The 16,824-nt window shown below is 38.2% G+C and overlaps 1 protein-coding gene across 2 annotated transcripts in view; it reads left to right on the forward strand.

Annotated features, from left to right (window-relative positions):
- RBM25 (RNA binding motif protein 25) overlaps positions 1-15,805 on the forward strand; it is a 61,523-nt gene extending 45,718 nt beyond the window's left edge. The window contains exons 12-19 of one of the 2 annotated variants that reach the window (XM_005666339.3): positions 21-110; positions 2,790-2,863; positions 4,417-4,567; positions 6,051-6,375; positions 6,754-7,028; positions 7,356-7,454; positions 8,948-8,995; positions 14,177-15,805. In XM_005666339.3, coding sequence (XP_005666396.1) covers positions 21-110; positions 2,790-2,863; positions 4,417-4,567; positions 6,051-6,375; positions 6,754-7,028; positions 7,356-7,454; positions 8,948-8,995; positions 14,177-14,269 — 1,155 coding nt within the window. In that variant the 3' untranslated portion in view covers positions 14,270-15,805. 2 annotated transcript variants of the gene reach the window in all.

Raw genomic sequence — 16,824 nt, forward strand, 5'->3', positions numbered from 1 at the left:
TTGACAATTTCCTTTTTTAGCGCCTTAAGAATTGGGAAATCAGAGAACGAAAGAAAACCCGGGAGTATGAGAAAGAGGCTGAAAGAGAGGAAGAAAGAAGAAGAGAAATGGTAATATTCTAGGTTAAAAAGTAAATGATTTTTCAGATATAAAAATCAGATCAATCTTTATGGTTAACTAGAAGTAACTTTATAATTTAAAGGTATGATCTCTCAGTATAGATAATTTAATTTTTATAAATTTCAAGTAAACTTGAGGGAATTTCAGTACAGCGAAATGTTTTTCTCTCCTTTTTTTTTCTTCACATTTTTGCTGCCTATAAGCTAAATTATCTTTTGGCATACTGTTAAAGTAAATCAGTCATAGAGTAGTATTTAAAATGAGAACTTACAGAACATTCTTTGATTAAGAATCTACAATATTTTTGACTTTGAAGAGGCTTTGATATCATTCTGTATTGGTGCAGTACATTTGGGTGAAGGAAAGTGTCATGAGAAGACCTTAGTTTTTAGAAGTCAAAATTGTCTTCAGTGTGTAACATTTATGAATTATTATTTTTCCTTACATTACTATGTTATCCTTCCTTTTAACTATATGATAATAAAAATGTATTTTTTTTGCATTTACACTATTTGACAAACTGTACAGTGAAGCAGTTGGCATAGGTTGTTAACTAAATAAAATGACGAAAAGATGATATATTTTATCACAGTATTTGCTTCAGTAGTATGTTCCATGTGTTCTATCTTTGCCAGAATTTCATGAAAGTTTCTTTATCTCCAGTTTGGAGATTATTCTTCCAAAAACTTCACTGAAGTTAGGAATCTTCTTCAAATAGCTTTTGAACATGAGACATAGAGGGAATTTTTGTAAGTAACCAAAAGGGTGCATGCAGCAACTAGATAGATAGTATGGGTTTTCTGGATAGTAGATCTTCAGAGCTCCTAGAGTTTTTTAAAGTAATTTTGATTTCCCTAGATTGTTGCTCCCATTCTAGAATTTCTTATTAAAACCTAGGAAATAGAGAATTATCTAGTAAGAGACATAATTATTTGAAGAAATATTTCCCATCAAAAACATGTGTTAATAGATTTGAAGTTATTCTGCATCCTACAAGCAAACCTGAAACCTACCTTTCCAGAAAAAAACATTCCTGATAGTTACTTTTTGTTCAGGAGCTTTAAAAAAAAATCCATTTAAAAAAGCAGTTACTTGCTCATTAAAAAATATTCAGGTAACTGAAGTATATGGTGTAAAAAGTAAAAGTCTCTATTTCTCATGAGTGGTAGCTTATGTCACTATTTTAGTGTGTTCCTTGTAGGCCTCCCTGTGTTTTATTTAGATATTTCTAGGTATTGTCATTGCTATCTGACAGTCTATTTGCGTTTGAAAAATTTTGAATGTACCTTATATCCTAGCCTTGTGCTAGGTACTGGGTATACAAGAAGAAATAATGCTTCAAACTTAAACAAGTGGGTAATATCATCAGAGAGATAAAGTAGTTACTGTATTGTGTGTGTGAGTGTTTAAAGTATGACGAAGGTGTGTTCACAGTATTTTGGGAGTGGAATACAGGGAAAGTGATTAATTTTGTCTGGGGGAAGGACTTGGTCAAAAGTAGGTGGTTAGATTGGAAAGTCTTTACAGAGAAGTAACATTTAATCTGGATGAAATGTGTTAATATTTCACTGTCAGATGAAGTCAGAAACCTACGTATTTGTATGTAGGTGTAATAGTTGTTAACAGAGATGTAGATTATAAATTTTTACTAATTGTTTTTTGTGTATATATATATATATATTATTGTATTTAAAATTCCAAAAATAGGAGTAAGAGATTCATGTACTTGCATGGTTTGTGTACTCAAAGCTAGGTAGGCATTACCTTTAGATGCATAAATGTGATTTAAATTTTAAATCCTGAAGTTCCCATTGTGGCTCAGCCTTAACGAACTCAACTAGTATCCATTAGGATGCAGGTTCAATCTCTGGTCCTGTGTTGCTGTGGCTGTGGTGTAGTCTGGCAGCTGCAGCTTGGATTCGACCCCAGCCCAGGGACTGCCATGTGCCACAGGTGTGGCCTTAAAAAGAAAAAAAAAATAATTTTAATCTTATATTTCATGAAAACTACTTCTTGTACCATCATCTACCTGTAAGTGAACTGTAAAATATTTTGGTCCAGTTAACAGATTGAGTTGTGATTCTTGGTGTGCTCAGGTTTCCTTAGAAAATAATTATTGCACTTTGAAAATCATATTCAGAGAGGAAATTTATTGTAGCATACTGTATGTGGCTTTCATTTCACAGATAAGTCCTAAATCTGACTTGCTTCTGGTTTTTTGTTTTGTTTTCTTATTTTGTCTTTTGAGGGCCACACCCAAGACATAGGGAAGTTTCTAGACTAGGGGTCAGTCGGAGCTGCAGCTGTCAGCCTACACCACAGCCACAGCAACACCAGATCCAAGCTGAGTCTTCGACTTACACTACAACTCATGGCAATGCCAGATCCTTCAACCCACTGAGCGAGGCCAGGGATAGAACCCAAATCCTCCTGGATGCTAGTTGGGTTTGTTACCACTGAGCCACAACGGGAACTTCCTGACTTGCTTTTGAAGGTTAAAGATTTTTAAACATCTAATGTTTATTTACATGTAAATGTATAAAGTTTATGAGTATTATAAAGTTCAAGTGGTATGGATAAGAAGAATCTATTCCCATGAAAGAGAGGGGGGTGTAGTGTAAATTGCTTTTATATTAATTTTGCACGTTTTGTCCTTCATTTCCTCAAAGGCAAAAGAAGCTAAACGACTAAAAGAATTCTTAGAAGATTATGATGATGATAGAGATGATCCCAAATATTACAGGTAAAGAAGCCATACTTTGAAGCTTTTTATTATCTGCGTTTACTCTTGTCTATCAGAGAGTACAAGGTCACTCAATGGAATAAGGAAGAAAGAAATCTTTGCAATTATTTTTTAACTATTCCCCCCCACACACACAATAGCTGATAATGGTGTTTTCCAGGGGATGAGGGTGGGAGTGCTATTGGGAAAGGATCAACAATTCTATGCAGCTTCTTTGGGAGACGGTCCCAAATAGTATTACAACAAATTAACAAAGTTCAGTTTTTATAGCCAATTATAACTTACCTTTATGATTGTCTAAGGTGGTATGGAAATTTTTGTCTTTAAGGATTTCTAGAATGCTATAGTGATATGAACACCCTCTCAATTCATAAACTGTTAAGAAGTGAGAGTAGTGAAGCCTGCCTTTCCTCATCTCTGCTCTTGTAGCATTCCTTTCTTTCTTTCTTCCTTCTTTTTTGCTTTTTAGGGCCACATCCACAGCATATGGAAGTTCCTAGGCTAGAGGTGGAATCAGAGCTGTAGCTTCAGGTGTATACTGCAACAACACAGGATTTGAGCCACATCTGCTACCTATGCTCAGCTGATGGCAACACCGGATCCTTAACCCACTGAGCGAGGTCAGGGATTAAACTGGTATCCGCAAGGATACTATTCCTGTTTGTTACCGCTGAACCACAGTTGGAACTCCCATTAGTCGGGTTTTTAATGCCTTGAGCCACAACAGGAACACCTTCCCTCCCATAGCATTTCTAAACTACCTTTGTTCTTTTAGCACTTCGGTACTATGGTGAAATTGTTTGCTTTGTTCTGCTCCATCCATTCCAAACTGTCCCCTGAGATATGGACAATATTTCAATTTTTTTTTTTTTTTTTTCCTCTCTAATGTGCCTGAAATGATCCAGGTATGTAGTGAACGCATTTAATGTATTGTAGCCAAATTAATAATTAAAACATTGGATTGACAACATAAATTGGAAGAATGCCAAGGATATGACTTTGTGGAAAATGCAGTAAGATCAGTAAAAATATTGGATCATAAAATGGCCCTCCATTATTTCAACATTCTGAGATAAAGTGCTAGGTATAATTTTTGCTTTCTGTTGATTATATCCTACGTCCTTTTGAGTTTTTTCAAAAGGAAAAGATATGAGTTAAATTGAAGATAAAGAACTATTATTAGGGGTATCATTACTATGTATTAATATACATCTAAGAAAATACAAATTACATGGTAGTTTTCCCTGTGGAACAGGTATAAAATGCGACCATTGTTCTTTCCTCTGAATGCTGCTTTTCTATTTTCTTGTTTTAGATACTTATTTACAGTGGCTTAAGAATGAGGCATAGTGATATGACAAGACAATACTTACTAAACATTAACATAGAGAGCACACTGTCTTGGGTGTTCTGCAGATACAGAACATTCTCTCAGTCTTTAGTCTCTTATCATGCAACTTTTAATATGGAAAGAAATTGCTTTTGGAGACATTATGTGTAATAGTTGATAACCTAAGTATTAAAATAAGGCCAGTTAATATTTGCTTTTGCAGAGGAAGCGCTCTTCAGAAAAGGTTGCGTGATAGGGAAAAGGAAATGGAAGCAGATGAACGGGATAGGAAAAGAGAGAAGGAAGAGCTGGAGGAAATCAGGCAGCGCCTTCTAGCAGAAGGGCACCCAGATCCAGATGCAGAGCTCCAGAGGGTAAGAAAACATAACATCCATAACAATATTCTTTTTTTTTTTTTTTGTCTTTTTGCCTTTTCTAGGGCCGCTCCCACGGCATATGGCGGTTCCCAGGCTAGGAGTCTAATTGGAGCTGTAGCCACAGGCCTACGCCAGAGCCGCAGCAGTGCGGGATCCAAGCCGCATTTGTGACTTACACCACAGCTTACAGCAACGCCAGATCCTTAACCCACTGAGCAAGGCCAGGGACCGAACCTGCAACCTCATGGTTCCTAGTCGGATTCGTTAACCACTGCGCCAAGACGGGAACTCCAATAACAATATTCTTTCAAGATTATCATGTCATCTTAAGAAAACTAACTATGATGTAGTTTAACTTATAAGAAAAGTATTTATACTTTGTGCATCTTGCTTTTTTGGGGGGAGGATAGTGATATTTTATCTTACTATGTAAATCGTCAGAATTACTTGATTTACAACTTTATTTTAAACATCTTTCATGTTCCTTTATTTCTACAAAGTATTATTAGATGAATATCTTTTAATGTAACTTTACTAGAAACATGTTCTGTGTGATCCCACACTTAATAGCATTATGTAAGTATGTATGTATATATGTATGTATGTTAGGGCTGCACCTGCGACATATGGCGGTTCACAGGATAGGGGGCAAATTGGAGCTACAGCTGCCGGCCTTCTCCACAGCCACTGCATCGCCAGATCTGAGCCATGTCTGTGGCCCACACCACTGCTCACGGCAACACAGGATCTGTAAGCCACTGAGTGAGGCCAAGGATCAAACCCAAGTCATTGTGGATGCTAGTTGGATTTGCTAACTGCTGAGCCATGACAGGATCTACTTTCGTTATTTTTTTGGGGGGGGGTATGCTCCGAAAACTTACTGATAATATTTATCCAAGTTTTTATAATGATCTTATGATGATTATTTTTTGTAATTTCAGGGGAAGTGTTCATTTTGGTATATAGGCCTCTGACTTCAAAATTCTCCCTCCCTGCCATTTCTTCCTTTTCCTATTTGTTTTTGAACACGGAAGTGACTACCAACTTCAGCCATTACCTAGAAAGAAAAAATGATGATATATGACCAAGCTGAGGATTTGAGTTATACCTCTTATGTATTATCTGTAGTGTTCTAAAATAAAATTTTTGATTATAATGTTTTAGCAATATAGAAACATACTTTTTCTCTCTGAATTAGCAAACTATTAGTAATTACCTTCATTGCCTCTGAAGAGTGTATACAAGCCACTGAAGAATGGTAATACATGTGAAATACTAAAAAAAATTTTGTGTAGTTCCTGATATACTCTATAGATTTACTTGGTTTTCTGATTATAGGAGGCAATGTTCTGTTTTTCCTCTGAAAAAAAGGAAAAAGAAAAATAGAGGTTTTGTGAAAGATAATGTAAATTTTGTAAAGATAATGTAATGAATTGACTATAGTTGTTTGTTTCAGTTAATCAGATTCTTTTTGGTTTAGATGGAACAAGAGGCTGAGAGACGCAGACAGCCGCAAATAAAGCAAGAACCAGAATCAGAGGAAGAGGAAGAAGAAAAGCAAGAAAAGGAAGAAAAACGAGAGGAACCCATGGAAGAAGAAGAAGAACCAGAGCAAAAGCCCTGTCTCAAACCAACACTGAGGCCTATCAGTTCTGCCCCATCTGTTTCCTCTGCCAGTGGCAATGCAACTCCCAATACTCCTGGGGATGAATCTCCCTGTGGTATTATTATTCCTCATGAAAATTCACCAGATCAACAACAACCTGAGGAGCATAGGCCAAAAATAGGACTAAGTCTTAAACTAGGTATGTTAGCATTTCCTTTCTTCCTTTTTTTCATTCATTTACTCCCCATTCCCCTATAAATACCTGAATTTTGCCTTAAGGAAGAATAAATGTGTGCTGCTTGGTAGGTAGATAGAAAATTATTCAAAATGCCTTTCTAGCTCACAATTGTTTTCATAGTTCTACTAGTGCTCCTATATCTGCAGCTGCCTCAAGTTCTGAGAAGAAGTGAAAAGTTAAATTTTCTAGCACTTGTGAGTAGTGAGTTATTTTTTATAGTTGGGCTCTTGCTCTGAGTTTTATAAAAGTACATTTTACACTGATTTTGAGGGATGGTGGATTATAAAATGTAACATTTGAAAATTAATTCATCATGCTAATAGAGTGTTTTTACTATAGGTGCTTCCAATAGTCCTGGTCAACCTAATTCTGTGAAGAGAAAGAAACTCCCCGTAGATAGTGTCTTTAACAAATTTGAGGATGAAGACAGTGATGATGTACCCCGAAAAAGGAAACTGGTTCCTTTAGATTATGGTGAAGATGATAAAAACGCTGCCAAAGGCACTGTAAACACTGAAGAAAAGCGCAAACATATTAAGAGTCTCATTGAAAAAATCCCTACAGCCAAACCTGAACTCTTTGCTTATCCCTTGGATTGGTCTATTGTGGATTCTGTGAGTAGCAAATTGTATTTCCTCATTTTACTGCAAGTTTTCGTTTTAAATATAGCACACAAACTCAGTTGATTCTATAAATGATAAGTAAGGGGTGTAATATGACTAGAATCTTGACATGGTCAATAATAGTAGATTATAATAGTAGAAATTTTTAGTGGTTCTTGACGTCTTCATAAATTGGAAGCAAATAATTGTATCTTGATACATACCTGTCTTAGTTCAACTTGTGAATGAATGATCATTCTAAATTATGAGTTTATATAGGTTTTTTTAGTAAATGTAATGAAAAGTTCTTCAATTTAGTAACCATGCGTTATTTTGCAGATACTGATGGAACGACGAATTAGACCATGGATTAATAAAAAGATCATAGAATATATAGGTGAAGAAGAAGCTACATTAGTTGATTTTGTTTGTTCTAAGGTTAGTCTTTTATTCTCTCCACCCCCAACATTTGTTGAATACTTTAAAATGTTAAGACACGGAGTTCCCGTCGTGGCACAGTGGAAACAAATCTGACTAGGAACCACGACCTTGCGGGTTCGCTCAGTAGGTGAACGATTCATTGTTACCATGAGCTGTGGTATGGGTCGCAGACGCGGCTCAGATCTGGCATTGCCATGGCTCTGGCATAGGCTGGGAGCTATAGCTCCGATTGACATCTAGTCTGGGAACCTCCCTATGCCACAGGTGAGGCCCTAAAAAAAAAAAAACAAACCCACACGCACACACACACACAAAAACAACATTAAAATACTTTCTAAATTGGAAAATATTGCAGGGCCTAATCCATGATAATTTTGTTTTAATTAGGAGATTCATGGTTAATTAGGTGAACCCCTCCATACTGCTTCAGACCCCACGCCACATGCTTTCATCTCAGAGGGTCAAGGAGGACAGAATTGCTGCCTGCTACCAATTTTGCTTTCTTCCTATTCCTGAGAATGCCTTGCCACCCTCTTGTCTTAAGAGATAGAATGTTGCTCAAGTACAGTTGAGAGTTTTGTGGGGACACCTTTCCTCAATTTTTTGTCAGTCATCAATCCTTTGGAAGAGAAGTAAAATAGTGCCCTTCATCGCATAATAATAGTGTTAACTGACTGGTTACTCTGTGCCAGGTGTTGATCCTGGCAGGTACCATGTTAAGCATTTTACAGAACTTCATCTTCTTTAAACCTTCTAGCAACCTAAGGAAATGTAAGTTACTAGTAGGATCCCCATTCAGTACATGAAGAAGTTGAGACATTGTGTCTTGACCATGATTACCTGATAAGTAGTACAGCCAAAACTGTGAAACTCGGTGCTCTTAACCACCACGGTTTACCACATCCTTTCATTGTCTCTTGAAGGCAGTCTTGTCTTGAGATAGTTATCGTAGTAGAAGCACCATATTTCTATAAAAGAATAACTAATTGCATTTTAAGGAAATGCTATTTTTTTTTACCAGCACTTCTCTTTTAACATTAGGAATAGGAAATTTAAGTGGCCCTTTCCACTTGTAATTATTGTATTATTAACACTTCTAAGTCTGAGTTTGAATTAGAAGACAGATAATGTGATTAAGTTTTGGTGTCAAACTTCCACTGAAAAGAAGGATATTTTGGTAATTAAGAAATCTGTAGAGAGTTTGCTCATGGCACATGGGGTTAAGGATCCAGCATTGTCACTGCAGTGACTTCGGCCACTGCTGTGGTGTGGGGTTTTGATCCCTGGCCTGAGAACTTCTGCATGCCACAGGTGCAGCCAAAAAGAAAAAAAAGGGGGGAAAAATATATATACATATATAGAGAAAGAGAGAGAGAGATTCTTCAGTCATGAGAAATTCTCATGCTAGTTTGAGGGCACCATAAGATCTTTTTTTTCTACTATATTACTAACAGTTTATTTTCAAAATGACAATTTTTTTTTTCTTTTAGGTTATGGCTCATAGTTCACCTCAGAGCATTTTAGATGATGTTGCCATGGTAAGTTAGAAATTTACTGTTATTAACATTTTAATATCAATGTGAACAAACTGACTTTTCTGAATTTTATTGATTTATCAGTCTTTTCCCTCCCCTGCCATTGGTGTTTGTGTATAAATATAAATTCTGGGAGTTCCCGTCATGGCGCAGTGGTTAACGAATCTGACTAGGAACCATGAAGTTGCGGGTTCGGTCCCTGCCCTTGCTCAGTGGGTTAACGATCCGGCGTTGCCGTGAGCTGTGGTGTAGGTTGCAGACGCGGCTCGGATCCCGCGTTGCTGTGGCTCTGGCGTAGGCCGGTGGCTACAGCTCCAATTGGACCCCTAGCCTGGGAACCTCCATATGCCGTGGGAGCGGCCCAAGAAATAGCAGAAAGACCAAAAAATATGTATATATATATAAATTCTGGATCACTTCGTACATTCAGAGAAGAATAAGTACTTACTGGGTAGAGCAGTGTGCTAGAAGCATAACAAAGGTGGAATATTTGCCCTTAAAGAACTAGCAGAGAAACAGGTGTGCCAATATTGATGTTGTAATATACTTAACATAATGGGGATATGTAAAAGGATAACGGGGGCAGAGGAGATAGAGCATCTGATGGTGTTGAGGGCAATTAGGGAAATCTTCATAGCAATTAGCATCTAAATTGAGACTTGAAGACTATATAACTATTTTGTCACTTGGACAGGTGTCCATTGGATTGGCTGTAGTTAAATATCAAATTTCCAGCTATATTTCATTTGAATACTAGGGTTATTGGCTGCACTGATATATGAGGGAGGAAAAAAGGAGGAAGAGAATTGATGGTAAAGGTGAGAGAGAGTGATTGAATAGACTATAAACTCCAGTCTAGGAGGAGAAGGAAATAATATTGGAATGGAGCTGGTGGCTTGAATGAATTAAGGACTGATGATTTCTGTGAAGTTGTGAGAGATGTATTTGAATGAAACATTTAGAAAGAGGTTTAGAGAGTAGAATATTTAACAGTACAAGTGGTGAGTCAGTCCAAATGATGGCAAGGTGCAAAGTATGGCTCTGGGAGGGAGTTTCTGGGGCAGAGTTGATGTCATTGTTTGGAATATCAGTAAGCTCTAAGCTGGGTCGTAACACATAGAAATTGAAATTCCTGGGTGTTGGGACTGGGATTAGTGAGAAATACAAGAACAAGCTGCCAGAGAACTCATTTAATGTGCATGTCAAATGAGATATTTGCTGGACAGCCACTACTGGAGTGAAAAGATGGTGTAGTGAGGTCTCATGAACCTCAAAGGAGAAGCTGTTGACGAGGAGAGAAATAGTGAAGATCCAGTGGCTTCCCCTGCCTTTGGAGACTAAGGCTTTGAAAGTGAGGAGCTTCCAAAAGTACAGGACCGTCAGGGTCTTTAGGGGACATATGAGATTTTCACGTAAGCAAAGCGTAAGTAAAGAAGTTGAGGATGGTTAACATGAAGTGGAATAGGGTCCAAAGGGCAAAGTGGGAAGGGGAGTCAGGAAGGCAGGAGAAATATTAAGCATGATGTGAGATGATAGGTGACTGGGGAGACTTGCAGGGACTGTGGTCAGTGTTGGGGAGTGGCGTGGTGGAGTGCCTGACCACAAGGGGCTCTAGGTCAAGATGTTTTGCGTGCAGGCACGATATGATGTCTAAGTTTTCCACTGCTCAGCCAGCCCAGTGCAGCTGTTGTTTAAAATTCCTGATAAACCATTTGTGAAAAATTTGTTGATGCCATAAGGCTGAGCCTTAGATGAAAGGAGAAACGTAAATACGGAGTTCCCGTCGTGGCACAGTGGTTAGCGAATCCAAGTAGGAACCATGAGGTTGCGGGTTCGATCCCTGGCCTTGCTCAGTGGGTTTAGGATCTGGTGTTGCCGTGAGCTGTGGTGTAGGTTGCAGACACTGCTCAGATCCATAATTGCTGTGGCTGTGGCATAGGCTGGTGGCTACAGCTCCGATTGGACCCCTAGCCTGGGAACCTCCATATGCTGTGAGAGTGGCCCAAGAAATGGCAAAAAGACCAAAAAAAAAAAAAAAATAGATCCCAGTCTTTGGGAATAGAATCTGAACTTCCTTGACTTTCCAGCCTATTTAAAACTTATCCTAGGGGAGTTCCCGTCATTGCTCAGCGGAAACAAATCTGACTAGCATCCATGAGGACGCAGTTTCAATCCCTGGCCTCACTCAGTAGGTTAAGGATCCGGCGTGGCTGTGGCTGTGGCGTAGGCTGGCAGCCATAGCTCTGATTTGACCCCTAGTCTGGAAACCTCCATATGCCATAGGTGTGGCCCTGAAAAGATAAAAAACAAATAAAAGTTATCCTTGGGGTAAAGAGAAGAGAATTTCATAGTTGGGCCTGAGTTAAGGAATTTGTAAAATCAGTTTTGTGGGTTTTTGGCCTTGGCAGAGATATAATCATTGTTGGTGAGGATGTCATGGGTCAGTGTTAATCCATTTTGATCTGTTGAGATACTTTGATGTTTGGAATATAATTAGACTCTTTACCTCCTGATCATGTATATGTATATTTTTTTTTGTTTTTTTGCCATTTCTTGGGCAGCATATGGAGGTTCCCCAGCTAGTGGTCAGTCAAATCGGAGCTGTAGCCACTGGCCTATGCCAGAGCCACGGCAGCGCGGGATCTGAGCCGCGTCTGCAACCTACACAACAGCTCACAGCAACGCTGGATCCTTAACCCACTGAGCAAGGCCAGGGATTGAACCCGCAACCTCATGGTTCCTAGTCAGATTCGTTAACCATTGAGCCATGACGGGAATTCCTTATGTTATTTTTGATTATTTTCTGGCTTGTTGATCAAAGTAGGAGGTGGAAACCAATTGAGCTAGTATTGTCAACCAGTTCTGGTAATAGCTCATTAACCCACTTGAATAAATTTCTTGAATAAATGAGATTGAATGTTTAGCTCAAGTAGTATTTTACTCTTGTTAGAAGTCTTTTTCAAATTGTACCTTCTTCATTTTACATCCGATAATAAACTTTGGTTACATATATGTGCCAGTGTCTATATTATTTCTGGGGTACAGTTTCCAAATTAATGTTGCAGCCCAGTTCTTTTAAACTATTGGTTAAGTCTGGCTTATAGATGTCTTATTTAAAGTTCTTTGTCATCATGAGAAATATAGGGAAATTTCTCAAAAATCAATTTTTTTATTTTTACTTTTTGGTATTTTTAGGGCTGTTCCCTCGGAATATGGAGGTTCCTAGGCTGTTACCAGTCGGAGCTGTAGCTGTTGGCCTCTGCCACAGCCACAGCAACATGGGATCCAAGCCATGTCTGTGACCTGTACCACAGCTCACAGCAGCTCGGAATCCTTAACCCAGTGATTGAGAGCCAGGGATCAAACCTGTGTCCTCATGGATGCTAGTCGTGTTCGTTAATTGCTGCGCCAAGACAGGAACTCCTCAAAAATCAATTTTTGTGGGTTAAGGATCCCACGTTGTCACTGTAGCAGCTCAGATTGCTACCATGGCCTGGGTTTAATTCCTAGCCCCAGGAAGTTCTGTATGCTTCAGATGCAGGAAAGAAAATTAATTTTCTGGCTTCTCTTTGGTACTTATTGATTGATCACTCAGGTACTAAGTACTCTCCCAAGCACTTTGTAGATATCTACTCTTTTAATTCTTATAGTAGAACCAGTATGACATAGCTCCTATATCCTCTATTTACAGATAAGAGAACTGAGGCTTATTGTGATTAATTAACCCAACCAAGGACAAGTAATTAATAGGAAGTAGAAGTGGGATTTGAATCCAAGTTCTGACTAGAGATCTGGTTTAATTCCTAACCTGACCTGTCTCCAGAGTCCTGAGCCTTAGTCCACATGCCGTCGTGACGGTAGTACTCATGTAGAAGGACCCTTGCTATTCCATTTTACTGCACAGCAGCCCTGGTGTGAAGTGCCACATGTGTGGGGATGAGGACATGATTCTGTGGTTAATGAACCCAACTAGTATTCCATGAGGATGCGGGTTCGATCCCTGGCCTTGCTCCGTGGGTTAAGGATCCAGTGTTGCCGTGAGCTGTGGTGTAGGTTGCAGACGCGGCTGGGATCCCACATTGCTGTGGCTGTGGTGTAGGCCGGCAGCTGTAGCTCTGATTGGACCCCTAGCCTGGGAACCTCCATATGTCTTGGGTGTGGCCCTAAATGGACAAAAAAATCAACAACAACCTAACTCATAGATAATTTGATCTGTCAAAGGGGAAAGACCTTTTATTTATTCAGTAGTCTTGTATCCTTTGAGATGATAGTATTCCCTTTGTTTATTGGGTCCTATACACTATATTAAAATGCTATACAGGAAGTTCCCATTGTGGCTCAGTGATAACAAACCTGACTAGTGTCTGAGGATGCAGGTTGGATCCTTGACCTCGCTCAGCAGGTTAAGGGATTCAGTGTTGCCCTGAGCTGTGATGTAGCTTGTTCGCAGCTGTAGCTCTGATTTGACCCCTAGCCTGGGAACTTCCATATGCTGAAGGTGCAGCCCTATAAAGCAAAAAAAAAAAAAAAAAAAAAAAGCTATACATATATTCTCATTTAGTATTTCAGTGTCACATGCATAATAAGGACTCGATAAATGTTAAGATTATGAAGTTGTTGGGAGAGGTAAATGAGATGCTCTTTAGTTCTGTAAGTAGTTCTGTGTAACTTGCAGTGTGTTTTCAAAGACATGTATAAATGTAGTGTTTGTAAAGATAAAAGTTGAAGCCAAAAAGTACTATGGTCATAATGGGGGGTGATATGATAAAAAGAATGTGTGTGTGTGTGTGTGTGTGTGTGTGTGTGTGTGCGTGCGCTCGCGCACGCGCGAGTGTGAGTGAGAGAGGGAGAGCGGGTCACTGCTATACAACAGAAATTGACACAACATTGTAAATCAACTATAAATTTTTAAAAATTCTTTTTAAAAAGCACTGCTGTGTTAGTGTTAGTAAGCCATGGGATTTTGCTCACTGCCTCTTTTTTGGGGGGTGGTTATTGTACTACTGAATACATTTCTCTCGATAGACAGATTTTCTTCAGGTCATTTTATTTATTTAAAGTAAATTCTTCTTGGTAGATAAAAGCCTTTTTTATTTATACCAGTCATCGTTGTTGGGAGATGCTGATGATTGCTTATTTTACCTGTGTAATTGTTTTTTGTGTTTTTCCTTTTTCCTTTTCTAGGTACTTGATGAAGAAGCAGAAGTTTTTATAGTCAAGATGTGGAGATTGTTGATATATGAAACAGAAGCCAAGAAAATTGGTCTTGTGAAGTAAAACTCTTTTTACATTTAGAGTTCCATTTCAGATTTCTTCTTTCCCACCCTTCAAAGGACTTTGAGATTTTTTTTTTGTCTTCAGAGACATTTGTGAGATCTGTAATTTTTTTTTAATGTAGAAAATGTGAATTTTTTTGTCCTCTATAATTTGTTGATGCCCTGTGTACTCTTTTGGTTGTAAAGACATCTGAATCTTATTTTGGTTTTCTTTATACTCACCAGGTACAAATTACTGGTATGTTTTATAAGCCGCAGCTACTGTACACAGCCTATCTGATATAATCTTGTTCTGCTGATTTGTTCTTTGTAAATATTAAAATGACTCCCCAATTCTTTTGCAGAATTGCACTTAATATTGAACTGTACTGTATAGGCACCAACATGAACATTTTTAATTGAAAGAATATCAGTCACACCTATTACCCTTACCGCCTTGATCAACAACAGCAGGCCCTCATGATGGCATGGAATTTAAAATTAGAGTGCGAAAATTAGTAGACAATCCATTCCTGTATCTCTGTATGGGTGTGTTTGTGTGAGTGTATGTATAAAAGTCTTACTTTTCCCTAATCGGCTTTGGAGGGTTCCCTTAAACATTTCCTAATTGAAGAATAGAATTGTAAAGGAAACGTGGTATCGTGCCAACCCAAATGTCTGGGATAATTAGGTTATTAGTCTCCCAGAGCATGGTATTCTCTTGTGGCAAGCCAGCAGTCTGTTGAACAGAATGGTTTGCTTTTTTTTCTGTCAATGGCTGTGTCGGCCTCTCTTTTAAGTGAGTGTGAATCATAGTGATATTTCCCCCCCATTTCATTGTTCAGAATGAGGCAGATCCTTAGATTCTGGAGAGCTTTATTTAATGCATTTTTGCACTAATTGGTCCTTGATTTAATTTTTATGTACCCTTTTGTTTAAAAAAAAATCAAAACTATAAGTGAAAAAAATCCTTTAAAAAAATCAGCAAAAGATAAAAGTAGGCATTTTTACAAGCTAGGAACATTTGACAAAAAGTACAATAGAAATTCAGCATGGCAATTTATAGACTTTACATTCTTAATTCTAAGAATAAATTGTTTAAGGCAGTTACCACTATTTGTTCTGTAAAGGGTTTATATCTTGTGTGTGTATATGCAGACACACACCTCGTTTACCTCTGCTCATCAAAACTTTAAAGATATTGATGGGGATTTCTTTATTGTAGATCAGAACTTCACAAGGGAGCAAAATTACCTGAAAATGTAACAAGTTTTAAACAGTTCTTAACAGAAATTAGGTGCAGCTATTCCTGTGTCCTGAATATTTATTTTTTAAAAAAAGATAAAGATTGGGGGAGCGGTGTTAAAAAAAAAAGCATAACTGAGTTTGAGTTACTAGATTTTTTTTTTACATCTTAAGAGGACAATTGAAAACACTGTTCTTAACATTGGACCATGACATGGTTCCATTATGTAAATATTTCAGATATTAAAAATGTATATATTTGATCTCGGAGACTCATTCTTCCAGAGTCTTGTTAAATAAATGGCATCATGTTGTAATTGTGTACTGCATACTAGAAACTTAAGTTGAAAATACAGGAGAATTTTTGATGGACTTGATTTTTGAGTATTAGAAGCTGAAAGTAAGAGGCTGTTTTGGAGTTCCTGTCGTGGCTCAGCTGAAATGAATCTGATTAGTAACCATGGGGACACAGGTTCGATCCCTGGCCTAGCACAGTGGGTTGAGGATCCAACGTTGCCATGAGCTGTGGTGTAGCCCAGCAGCTACGGCTCTAATTTGATCTTTAGCCTGGGAATCTCTGTATGCCTCGGAGTATGGTCCTAAAAGGAACAAAAAAAAAAAAAAAAAAGGCCACTTCCCTTATTTTGGATTATCTAAACATCTATGGAGATACCCCTTTCAGTGTTATAATATTTTAAATTGTTTCTCAAGGGAAAATTTCAGAAATATGCTCTTTGCCATTTACAAATTCATTGTCTTTTCTGATTGACCCCCAGTGTAACTTCATTTGAGCAGTTTATTGCGCTACTCCATATTGTCATATTATTGCTGCTACTGCTTTTTTTTCCCTTTACTGGAACGCCTGTTGCACGTGGAAATTCCTGGGCCATGGATTGAACCCAAGCCACAGCTGCTACCCAAGCCACTGCAGTGACAACACCAGATCCTTAACCTGCTGCACTACAAGAGAACTCTGGTATTGCTTCTTAAGGCATCATATTAGGTGGTTTTTATTTAGCCAGCATTAGCATGAAAGTTTACTCAAGCAGCTTTAATTTTCCTTGCTTTGGTCTCTTTTGCTCTTTCACTCTATTTACCTTGAAAGGGCCCTTACGTGAAACCCTTAGGTTTTCATACTGTATACTTCATAATACCTCGAGTGAGGTTTGTGTCAGGCCCCAGATTTATACATTAACGTTTCTGCAGAACAGGAATGATCACAGTCACTGGGTTAATAAGCTACATTAATAGCTTAATATCAAGTCAAGTCATGTTTTGCCATCAAGCTTAAACTTTGAGGTTTTCAGGTTTGTATATGAAGAACTGGACTTG

The sequence above is a fragment of the Sus scrofa genome, chromosome 7 (assembly GCF_000003025.6).
Source record: "Sus scrofa isolate TJ Tabasco breed Duroc chromosome 7, Sscrofa11.1, whole genome shotgun sequence".
NCBI lineage: Eukaryota > Metazoa > Chordata > Mammalia > Artiodactyla > Suidae > Sus > Sus scrofa.